This window comes from Pongo pygmaeus, chromosome 5, assembly GCF_028885625.2.
Source record: "Pongo pygmaeus isolate AG05252 chromosome 5, NHGRI_mPonPyg2-v2.0_pri, whole genome shotgun sequence".
In the NCBI taxonomy this organism is placed as follows: domain Eukaryota; kingdom Metazoa; phylum Chordata; class Mammalia; order Primates; family Hominidae; genus Pongo; species Pongo pygmaeus.
The window spans coordinates 153,125,929-153,138,365 of NC_072378.2; the positions used below are offsets into that span (position 1 = coordinate 153,125,929).

At 42.0% G+C, this 12,437-nt stretch overlaps 1 protein-coding gene across 2 annotated transcripts in view; it reads right to left on the minus strand.

Annotated features, from left to right (window-relative positions):
* Window positions 1-11,601, minus strand: part of SYNE1 (spectrin repeat containing nuclear envelope protein 1) — a 525,017-nt gene extending 513,416 nt beyond the window's left edge. The window contains exons 1-3 of one of the 2 annotated variants that reach the window (XM_054490749.2): window positions 11,428-11,601; window positions 10,877-11,044; window positions 2,824-3,113 (exon numbers count right to left, since the gene is read on the minus strand). In XM_054490749.2, coding sequence (XP_054346724.2) covers window positions 2,824-2,890 — 67 coding nt within the window. In that variant the 5' untranslated portion in view covers window positions 2,891-3,113; window positions 10,877-11,044; window positions 11,428-11,601. Of the gene's footprint in view, window positions 1-2,823; window positions 3,114-10,876; window positions 11,113-11,427 lie in introns of those variants that run through there. The other variant, XM_054490748.2, reaches the window with a different exon arrangement.
* Window positions 11,602-12,437: the final 836 nt, after the last annotated feature.

The following is a 12,437-nucleotide window of genomic DNA, read 5'->3' on the forward strand; positions in this document are numbered from 1 at the left end:
AGGCTAGATGTTTTACATTTTGTAGCAGTATAGACTTTACATTTTGTAGCCAACATAACCTATAGACACGAAGTAATTGATATCAAAGGCTAGTGATAAGTATCTAGTGCTCAGGAGTTTTGTCTTCTGAATTTTAAGGCTTACTCTTCTAACTTTGTCAGGTACTCTTATGCCACTTTATAACTCTCTCTTTTATAGAAAGAAAAGCTAATTAATGCAATAAGTATAGTTACTTTATCATGTAATAAAATTATGAGTTTTATACAGCACAGAGTGTACAAAACTATTAACATTCCTCCAAAAATCTGGATAGTTAGAAAAATTTGCAGGAAAAAATTGCAACAAATTATCAGGCCGTGCCTTCTCATCCAGTTTTCTTCCATGACTGTTTGAATGGCTCACCATATCACAGCATTTATAATTTTTAAAGCTCCTTTAGTAAATTATCTCATTGAGCTTCACAACAGTTCTGAGAGGGGCTAAGCAGATGGGCGCAATCCACATTTTGCAAATGGGGCACCTAGACACGTAGATGTTAAATAGGGCATCCACTGTCACAGGCCTAGTGTGTGATAGGGTGAGAGGTCCCAGCTCTTTCCTCCATGCCACAGATTTCTCAAGCAAAACTAAATCTACTATAAAAACATAATAAAACACAACATTAAATCATCCATACTCTTCACTTTCCTCTCACCGCTAACCCAATTATCTTAATAAAAGGACTTCCACTCAAACTAATATCAGAATGAAGAGTAGAGTATTTGTAGGAACACAGTCTGATTCTGATTGAGTTTATTCAAATTTGCCGTTTGCAGCTTTCACTTATGGTCAACACATACGTCATCCAGAAAGTATTCACATCTAATATACTCAAAGGAAAATCTGCTTTATTACCTTATTATCTTCCCCACACTTTTGTAAGGGACTCACAGGCTTCCTTTCCATCACTTCATAGATGATGTCATTGAGGCACAAAATGGTTCAACAATTTACCCTCAGACAAACAGCCAAGACAAACATAGACAGTGGAATGGAACTCAAATTCAGCATTGCATCTACCCAGGTGAAGATGTACAACTTAAATCTGAGATCCTTGGTGCTGGGCAGACCCAAGCAGAGAAATTTTTAGCCCATGAAAAAGGTCTAGACCCATCTATATATTCAGCAAGGATCTTTTATCTAACAAGGCTCTTTCTGGCATGACATGTGGGATTGGTCAACAAGAAATAAGAAACACACACCACTCACACTGAGGCATCACAAACCAGTCCAGGCAGATAAACATGAGTGGGGGGTCACTTGAACACAGAAGCTCTCAATCAAGTTGGTGATCTCTGGACAGATGTGGAGAAACTCCTAGTTCCACCAATATCCTGATTTTCTATAGCTGTGACCGTGTTCTGGGTCATGAATATCCAGATTTAAGAGCTTGGTATGTATTTGAAGGTCAAGAATGCTTAACTGGAAATTACTGCTATACACAGCAAATACATTATAAGCAAAGAAAGTGGGTCTGTGACAAATTAATATCATTGATACTGTGCAAAACCACAATGATCATTTGTTGGAGATACTAGAAAACCTAAAAGTCAAGCTATAACATTATTTTTAAGCTCTCTTAGCAAAGACTAGTGCAAAACTCTTCTAAACTGGGGTATTTTTATACCTTAAAACCATGCATTTGAAGGCTGGGCTTATGACATTGAATACACCATTAGGATTCTGACAATGAAGCAATGAATATATCATTGGGATTATGACAAAGAAGCCATATTTTTAGATAACTACAGATGATAATTATATTCGTTTCAAGGAATATTGAAACATAAATGTAAAGAAAATTGACAATTAGAATCTGTTCATCTATGAATTTCTATAGTATTTCCCTGTTAGTTCTCTTCTAGAAAGCAGAGAAGAGCAGCCGGGCATGGTGGCTCATGCCTGTAATCCCAGGACTTTGGGAGGCCGAGGCAGGCGGATCACCTGAGGTCAGGAGTTTGAGGCCAGCCTGGCCAACATGGTGAAACCCTATCTCTACTAAAAAAAAAAAAAAAAAAAAAAAAAAAATTAGCTGGGCATGGTGGCGCATGCCTGTAATCCCAGCTACTCATGAGGCTGAGGCAGGAGAATCGCTTGAACAGGGAGGTGGAGGTTGGAATGAGCCGAGATAGCGCCACTGCCCTCCAGCCTGGAAGACAGAGCAAGATTCCATCTTAAAAAAAATCGAAAGCAGAGAAGAGAACCACTGTTGTTTGTTGTTGGAGAAGAGCATCACTGAGGGATGCAGGACTAGTCTGTACCCTGCCACGAACAATTCATCTCATCACATCGTTTCATCTCTTTGGGCCTCTTTTGCCTCACTTTTCTTAAAAAGATTCTAAATATCTAAGGGTCTTCTAGTTGGAAAATGCCACTGGTTCACCTGTTTGACAACAGCATATAGTTATATGTCCACAACTTGTCCATAATCTATCAAAACAACTGAGGATCTATTGTCACTGGTATTATTGAACGACAGCAGCAGTACATTTGGCAATAACTCTTAATTCCCAACTGGACAATGAAGAACCATATAAGACATGCTAATGTAGACAAAAAATTACCAAAAAAAAAAAAAAGCTGTATTTTTATCTTTTCCTTCTATGTAATGAAGACAGCATCTGAAGACAGCATGGCCCTGCTTGAAAACACTGGAATAAAAGACATCCATCCCATTCTGGGCTATAATTCCATGAAATTGAGTAAAACCCCAAACAAATTTAACTGATTGTGGGTTAAGATGGTATTTGAATTTTTTTAAAACCTGAAATTTCTTCCCCTTACCTTGCAGCCTCTGCATCACATTGGCGATATCCCGAGGACACCGGGAGGCCCCTCTGGAGGTTGCCATGGTCCCTCCGGAAGCACGAAGCCAACACCAAGAGACTCTTCACTGGAGGCAGCACAGGGCTACACCACTCTAGAAAACATGCTTGGACTTTTCTAGATCTATCCTGTCATAAATGAATTCCAGGCCTTTGCAGCACTCAACAAGGAGGCAGCTCTCCCAAAGACTGTACTGCTTCTTTTTCTTCTTCCGTTTTAAGACTGTCCTCTTACATGAACTCAAGAACCTGAAAAACAGAAAAGAAAAGGTACAACATAAAAAAAAATCTGTGAAGGTCACCACAGTGCTAAAAGGAGAAATATTTCTATTTAATTTGAATGCCTGGTCCATTATCAAGTGAAACAACTTAGTGAAAAGCACTTATAAACTACAAAGTACCATGCAAATGTTAGGAATTCCCATGATATTTAATAAAATAAATACATAAATGAGACATATAAAATAAAATTGGGTTGCTAAAAGAAGAAATGTTCACTTTCATTCCATGTTTTCTTTTTAAACTATAAACTTTTTCCATTGATCTATGCAAGTGGTTTCCCTTATACTAAAAACACTCAATTCTAGTTTTCAGTAGGCACGGGTTCTCTTATCTGCTAATTTAGCCTGCTTTGCACACGTTTTGCTCTGTTGTGTTGTACTCTTTCCAGGAATGGGACCAAATCCTTGTTTCTCATACCAATTTGATGAATTAAAGCAGTATAAATGTAAAAACCATTTCATTCTAAAAATTTGAGTTTCAAGTACTCCAATTTTAGAAACCAAATGGGTATGATTTAGTTTTTTTCCTCCCTATGTATAAAGACTTGAAAGTTTTAAGGCTAGGGTGGGGTGGGCTAAGCAGAGTGGACATTTTCCTTCTAAATTCTTTGCATTGGTTAAGTTTTTATGTTTTTGTTTTTGTTTTGGGAGAGTCTCACTCTGTCATCCAGGCTGGGGTACAGTGGTGTGATCTCAGCAACCTCCACTTCCCGGGTTCAAGCAATTCTCATGCCTCAGCCTCCTAAGTAGCTGGGATTACAGGTGTATACCACCACACCTGGCTAATTTTTGTGTTTTTTAGTAGAGATGTGGTTTCACCATGTTAGCCAGACTCGTCTCAAACTCCTGACCTCAAGTGATCTGCCCGCCTCGGCCTCCCAAACTTGGGATTACAGGTGTGAGCCACCGCGCCTGGCTGGTTAAGTTTCGTTGACGGTAGCAGGGGGGTGAGGGCGGGGGTGCGGGGGGCTTTGGGAAGAGGTAGGAGAGTAGTTGCTGAAATCTTGATATTGCAAAATGTACTTAAAATAAGAATTTCCTAACCCTAGGGTTAGCTGAAGAGAAGGTATTGCCATAAACGAAATAATTAAACAGAAAGAAGAGGGGGGTGAATAATGCACCAAGAGAAAGAAACAGCCTCCGAAGAGGCCCACAGGAGGGCCTCTTTGATTACAGTTCCCATTGCATTTCTAGGTTATGATGATGAAGGTTAAAAAAAGGAATGGGGGAAGAGAGGAAGAAGGGGAGAATGGCAAAAGCAAAACTCCTAAAGAAAGCTCATACATGTGAGATGGTGCACCTTCCTGAAGGAAAAAAGAAAATGAGAGGAGTCTGTGAATGCTGTAAAAATTATATTATAACTTGGATTATAGTCCATAAAAGAACATTGCTCATGAAGGATTGGTTAAGTAATAGAGTGCAATTATGAATTACAATTTATTTTAAAATGGCATTACTAATACTATTATATATTGGTATCTAGTCAGAATGTATGAATGCAAAGCTAGTAACATGCTTTTTAGCCTATTATCTAAAAAAGAAAAAAAAGGATGCAAACCTTTGCACACTGCTGCTTCCCCATGTGCAATGCATCAGAAGGATGTACTGGAGCAAGAAAGCATTACTAACTTAGCAAGACACGGGGCAGCGATGCAGTGAACAGCAGTCATTGGTAGGAAGATAGAGGCAAACTTCTCTTGGCTACTTGAAAGGAGTATTTATTAGAAGTAGGACCCAATACATGGTGTCTTATAGACTAGAGAGGTACTTCTCAGTGGGTGACTCTCCAAGGGATTCTTCATGGAGAAATAATTACTTGTGGCTGGGCTGTCACATACATACCTATAGCCCTGCTGGAATTGTGTGCCCATTAGCAGCCTGTATCTCCTGGGGAAAAATACTCCACCTGCCCACATACAAAAGCTATCTTAATTTGGGAGAATAATAGATAGTGAAAAGTGCCTGAAGGACCTTATAAGTGGATCCCCTAAGCTATTAGGAAGTTAGGTTTTCAAATGCAAAAATACAACTTTCTGAAATCAATCAATCAACCAATCTACCTATTATCTATATCATTTATCTGCATGTATATTAAAGACATTCACTTCATTTCAGATACCCCACTCCAAGCTGGGCGCAGCACTGGAGCTCACAGATGATTAACACACAGTCCCCACCTTCAATCACGAATTATGGAATTAAAAGGGATTTCAGTAAATCATTGCAACAGAAATCACTCTGCCTCTATCCTCTTCTAATTCACATTCACATAGCTTGGTGGATTAATCTGAAACACTGTGCACGCCCTCTCTCTCTCTGTCTGTCTCGTTACATTAAACTCAGAATTTCCCTGCATGTGCCCAGTATTCATCCAGTCTTACTTTCACAGCATAACTAACACATTCAGAGTGCCAGAGCTCAATGCTGGGATTACTAAGGTGGATATGACACAGAGACTATTTTTGAGGAGCTTAGGACACAGTGGGAGATAAAACATAGAAAAGATAATATAAAAATACCAGGGCTAAGTGCAAATACAAAGATGCGAGGATACAGAGGATGGTGGCTACGCCAGTGTGGGTGTTCTGGAAAGGTGTCCTTCTTGGCAAGGAGCAGACACCCGAGCTGAGTCTTGGTAAATGGGTTAGTCACTCAGGTGAAACATATGAAAGACGTATCCTGGGCAGGGCGAAGAGCTTGAGCAAAGGCCTCGGCATGAGAAACAGCATGACTGGGACATGGAACTATCACCATTCAGACACTGAGAAACTCTACAAGGTGACATTGTGGAAAAGAGGGCAGAGAGTGAGATGGTGTCCAGATGGCGGAGGGCCCTGAGTGCTATGCTCAGAAGTTTGGTTCTGGTTCTCTAGCAGGCAACAGGAAGCCACTGAGAGATCTTAAGCTGGAAGTGAGAAGGTATGATTGGGATTATTCTAGCTATGGTTTTAAAGGATGTATTTGAGAAGGACAAAACTGGAAGATCCAGAAAGATCAGTTAGGAAGGTATCTCAGGAACCCAGGTGGAAGATAATGAAAGATGGAAATCAGACAGAGGGAGCAGAGTGGGTGGAGAATCAAATATAACACAGCTTTAGGGAGCAAAATTTGTAAGACTTGGTGACTGGTCACCCAGGGGTGGAGGTGGGTATAGGTAGAAGGAGGTGGGGTTTCCAGAGTGTATATCTGAGGAGTCTCAGATGACTCTCAGGATTTGGGGTGCCATTAACTGAGCTCAGCAGAAGAGGGGCTGTATAGGTTTAACATCCAAATACTCTCCCCTTCATGCTTCATATCTTTGGAACAACTCAGGAGCAATTTCATAACCCCTTCACATCACCCCTCTGAAGAACACTTTCAGCTGAACAAATCGAAATACCTAACCCAGGATCCACATACCACTTGAAGCTTTTCCTAAACACACCAACCAACATTCACCATTATTTTCCACTGAGGCCTCTAACATCAATGATCCATACTATCATAGGTACAATTTGGCTTCTATCCTTCACTACTGCTAGTCTTACCTCACTCTAAAGAAACGGTGAACATTTCACTGGTATAGAGGCTATAACATTGCAAAATCTCATTCATTGACACCAAGTATATCCCTGACCACATCCTAGGCCCCTGATATATATTTTTTGTTTCATTGAATCAAGTTCATAATACTTTACATTTATGAGAAAATCCCCAGAAAACCTCTTCCTCTTCAATGCAAAAAAAAGTGGATGCAATATCCTTCCTTTTTCAGACATTAAACATTTTGCTTTCATCATTCACATGTACACATATTTCCTATTTTGTGAAATCATGATTTTCTTGCTTTTTACTGATACTTTATTTAATTACATGATTTAATAAGAAATTTAAATGATGTTAATAAAAAGAAGGTAATAAAAGGAGACTGGGAATTAGGAAATATCAGTTCTAGGCTAAACATTATCACAGCTAGTTGGGTGATTTTGAGCTGGTTCTGTGTATGAAGGTCCTCAACAACTACCTATTGGAGGAGAGTCTGGTACCAGGAAATGCACAGACTTTGGACTAAGAAAGACCTGGAGCTGAATCCTCATTCTATCTCTTACTGTGCACGCAGGCTTCAGAAAAGTGAACTTTTCTGAGCCCTTCTTTCTTCATCTGTAAAATGAGGTATACTTATGCCAAATTAGGTTTAATTTTATCCTGCTTGAATTAATTTTTTTAAAAGATAAATATGTCATGTTTCCAGCAGATTGATTGGCATGTAGCAGAGTTTCAGCAAATACTAGTTTCCATTTTCCTTTCCCTGTTCTCAGTTTCTCCAGCTGCAATATGAGAGATGGCCCTAAAATGCAGAGGTACTCCCAAGTGTGCTCTTCAGTTCCAAAACCAATGGCAGCACAAGGCACAACTAAAACAACGACTGGTGCAAGGTCATGAGATCCTCCAACAGACTGTTTACCTAGCAGTGTTCTTGCTACGGACATGACAGAACCAGAACACCAGAGGCAGATCGAGAACATCAATAAACTCACTATTCCCAAGATTATTAAAACAGTTTTTAATAGGTGCAGGATACTGCGGGAGCACGAAGGAGAGGGAATGAAGAGTGAAGCTAGGCACTGGGATGGAATGGGAGAATTTGGTGGACATTGATAGGCTGTATACCAATAAATAGTCCCTGCACCATCTCCAAATTTTTCCAGGGGAAGGAACTAAGATTATGATGCAGCTAAATACATCCACCTCATAATTAGCAGAAAGGTAAGATTCCTGTATTTATTATTTCACAATAAATATGTATTGAGTAGCTATTTGTAAGGGACCATGGTACTGAGTAAACAGCAGTCAACAAGAGAGACAAGCCCCTCTTACAGCTTATGTGCCAGTAAAGGAAGATGATATAAACAATGTTATAACAAAGGAGGGCAAGTAGTGTAATGGAAAAGTCCAGGCTACTATGGAAGCAAACAAAACACCCACCCAATCAATAACCATCTGCTGCATTTTTTTTTTTTGTTCAGGACACAGAGGAAATTTGGACTATCTGCTATTTGGGATGCTCCCAGTTGAAAGACATACTCTTCTTAACATCACTCCCTGTGAAAAAGCACAGTTGTGAAATAGCACAACTCAATTTTTTCTGTCTCTTGGCAGAATGGACATTGGCTCTTAAAGCAGTTTCTTGTTTGTGTGACTAAAAAGGAATACACTAAGAAAAGCACTGAGGAAATACTACTGAGCCACAAGAATATATATAAGCAATGCAACTGAATTTCTAGGTATTAGGAAACTATTGCAGAAAATTTCAAACCCTGCAATGACCAGAGACAACGTGGCTCATTTCTAACCAAAAAGAAAATGAACTGAGAACATAAATACATAAACAGATTCACAACAGCAGGAAGTACAGATATTACTTAATTAAATGTCTAAACATGTATAAGAATAGCACCAATATTGAAACCCACTATTGAACAAAATTTTTAAAGTCATGAATAAATTTCAGTTTCCCTTCTATTCAAGTCTTTTGCTGAAGAGAGTTCACATACTGTTTAGTTTTAAATTTAATTATTTTTTTCTCTATTCACCCATTAATAATGGTACTAATTAATGAACACTAAGATGGCTAAGAGGTAGAGAAGAACAGGGATATCTTTGAATTAATATAAGTATATTACTAATATATGTGTGCAGGTTATCAGGGAACAATGCTGTTTCTTATTCACTAGTATGAATTATACAGAGTAACAATAAGAAATGATATTTTCCCTAGAAGAACATGAACAAGTAAGCAAAAGACAAAGTGTATAGCAGATCAGCATGAAAGATATTCAGTGTCATAATTAAATTTTGTTTATTGTAAGCCTAAAGTATAAATTACGACCAAAGACATCTGCAACCTTCTTTTTATCCCTTGCTAGAGTATATGTTGCATGCCTTGCCAAACATTAGTTCTCCTTAGATTAGACCACAAGGAAGTATACATTTAAGAGGACACACACAGAGGACCCCACAGAGGCGTTTGGGCCCTGCATGCCTGTCACATTCAGACCACAGGGTGTGGCTGCAGTAGCTAGAGCTGGAGTTGTGAAAATGCCACCAACCTTGCCCAGTTATGGGCTTCCTGCATCCTGTGACAGTCACACCTCCTTTCATTTCCAAGATGCTGTGTGTGCAGCATAGTTATCAGAAAGTAGGCCCAGTGCAGCACCAAACAATTCTTGAACATTTTTAAATGGCAAACTAGCTTTTTCCAATCCCCACTCCCTGGCAGGAAGGACTCAAGTAAAAAAGAGTTCTTAAATGAGGTCAATGAGGACAGAAGAAAACCAGTTTGTGAAAATCATTAGTTCAGAAAGATGAAAGTGAGACTATAAAATAAGAGCTAGGCAAATATTTCCAAAGCCTAGCAAACATTATTATCTGGGTCAGTCTGAAGCTGTTTCTTAATCTTCAACATGAAACATATTAAGTTAGTATAGATCTCTCACATTTTGTTCTAAATCTGCCACAAAGTAATGAACAGAAAAGAAAAAATAGATATGTATTTTGTCACACTGTTCCGGTGATGTCAGGAACTTTTTATCCATACTACAAATCTTTTTTCACCATGGGGAATAAAAAGCCTCTCAAAGAACAATCGTCATGACTCGTGATTAAATTCGCATTTTATGAAGATGTAGGTCATATTAATGACCTTTGCCTCATTGAAAATTATTATACTTTCTCTTGCATAGGTCTGGCTTCTGTATACAAATGTTGTCTTTAGGAAAGTCATTCTCAGATCAAGACAAAAAATGGATGGGCATTAAAGAAGAGAAAAATAATTAATTTTTAACTTTCTTAACATTCACAGGAACATTTCAGATACAAGTTTTCCACCCCAAAACGAAAAGCTCAGAAATGAACATTCTGGGATGCTAAGGCTTCACTGCTGATATTTCCCTCTGGGCTGGACCTGACTCTATTTACGGAAGGCGGCAGAACTTCCAGCATCCAAAGTCTGGGATCCCAGTCAGCACACCCAGCCTGCCTTCCCAAGGGGCTTTCCTTCCTGTACGGCTGATGGCTGCTTCGTTTTGCACGGATGCCTGCCCACTGGGACGCACCTGGCCGCCTGTGCACCACCATTTCCCAGAACTCCTCCGCCAGCAATGCAAGATCTCTCTATGTGAAACGTATCTTTCCAAAAAGGAGACGAAAGTTCTCTTGCCCTCTAGTGCAGGCTCTGCCGGGAAGCAACTGCACCATGACAGCGCCACTGGAGTCTGACGCGCCAGGGCCTCCGCGCAGCCTTCAAGCCATTTCCCTCCCCCAGCCCTTCCTAAAATAGTCAGGGGGTGGAGGAAGGGAGGCTCCTAGAATCTGTTCAACGCCCTACCTCTCCCATCTGATAGTAGCAACAGTACCGACCATCACAATAAGAGGCTGGCTGCCTTTTTCTTCTGCACCATTGGAGCCCAGGGGATGTGCCACAAGCGGAAATGACAACTCAGAGAGGGGGATATTAATAGGGACATCTACGTACGAGATGCAAAGAGGCTCCCTAACCTCCTAGTCTGCTTATGTATGAGTATCGCACACGTACACACATCACTGCCACCACCCCCTCCCATCAAGCACGCAGAGCCCCAGCGTGCAGGCACAAACTTGCTGACAATTTGTCTGCAATGTGTTCGTCTTGCACCTCTCTCTCCTCTCCCTATCTGTCTCTCCCTGTCTCCCAGTCTCTGTCTTTCCTTTTACCTTCTCTCTCGGCCTCGTTCAGTTTCCCAGCAGCAAGGCGAAGCGAGCGAACGTCTCCTCCCGGCTCGCTGAGCCCAGGCTCGGCGGGACCCCGGGGATGCGCGGCTGTCCGCCTGCCCTGTCGCCGGGATCGGGCGCGGTCTGCAGGACTGCGGGAGCCCAGCCGCCCTGGTGACAGAGGACAACAATCTCAGCCCGCTGCGGCCGGCGGCCGCGGCCCGGCGCCCGCGCTCACCCTGGCTGGCTCGCCCACACTCACTCCCGCGCCGGGCTGCTCAGCCGCGCTCCCCGCCCTCCGCGACCGGTTCCTCCTCCCGGCTGCACGCTGGGGGGTGAGGCCTCCCCGTTCGCCCCCCCCCCCGCATCTACTGCTCCTGTCGGGAAGGAAGGTCGCCCAGGCCGGTTCAGCCTCTGGGCAGGGTCCCTGCACCGCCCTGGCCCGCCACACCCCCTCCCCGTCTCCGTGCCCCGCGCCCCGCGCCCGGCTCCGGGATGCGCCGGTGCCTGGAAGAGCTGGGGGCGGGGACCCGGAGGCTCGCAGGCTTCCCTACCTCCTAGAGATGCACGGCCTTGGGCGTTTCTCCGCAGCTGCAAAGCTGTGCTGTGACCCACCCGCTCAGCGAGCCTTTATACCGGGACCACCTCCCGGGGGTCGAGGTGGGAAGGAAATGTCCCTGAAAGCCGGGACGCGCTGCCTCCGCTGCCTGGAGGAGCTGCGCTGTCCTGCCAGCTAACTTTTGCCCACGGTTTCCACTGCCCGGGTGACCTTTCTGAGCGGAACCTATCCTGAAAGGCTGGGAGGTTCCCTGATGGTCCCAGGAAGGGCGTGATGAAGAGCAAAGAGCAAAATCCGCCGGCTCCTTTTTCATCAACTTCCAAAAGATCCTAAACCGTTTTGGCTGCCAAGTCGGTAGCAAATAACTTAATTTGAGGGAGACTGGTCAGGCTTTATAGATTTTTTAAAATGTTATTTATAAAGTTTAGACTTCTTGAGAAAGCGCTTGACATCTTTAATTCTTGACTGTTTATTAAGATAATTCTAAAAACCACTTTTAGGTGCTTCAGGTGCACTATATGCACCCTGTACATTGCAGAGCCATTTGCATCTTTGGCCACAAGTCCTTCTCGTGGTGTAAGAGATCTTGGTGTTGCCTGGTAGCATTCAGGAGAATTTATTTTGTTGTGGTTTTACGGTATCCAAGCAAAGTCAAACACATTCTCTCTTCACCAACAGTGAAGTCCAAGTCCAACAGGATGATTGCAGCTAAAATAATCGAAGCCATGTTGCAATAATCTTAAAAGTAATAATTCCCCCCTTGAATCTCCAATCTGAACAAAACAGTGTTTTATCCTCTAAATTTGCTGAATGGAAGGAACAGTTTATAAAGCAGATGAAGTTTTTCTTTGCTGCCTGCCTTTCCCTTACCTGCTGCCAACATTCCCACTGCCTAGCTTTCTATTTTCTTCAAATTCTCCTTCTTCTGGATCGTGTCAAAATAATAATATCTGAAACAAATCTGGTAAACCAATCTGATGTTTTCCTCTTCTTTGTGCTGACTTT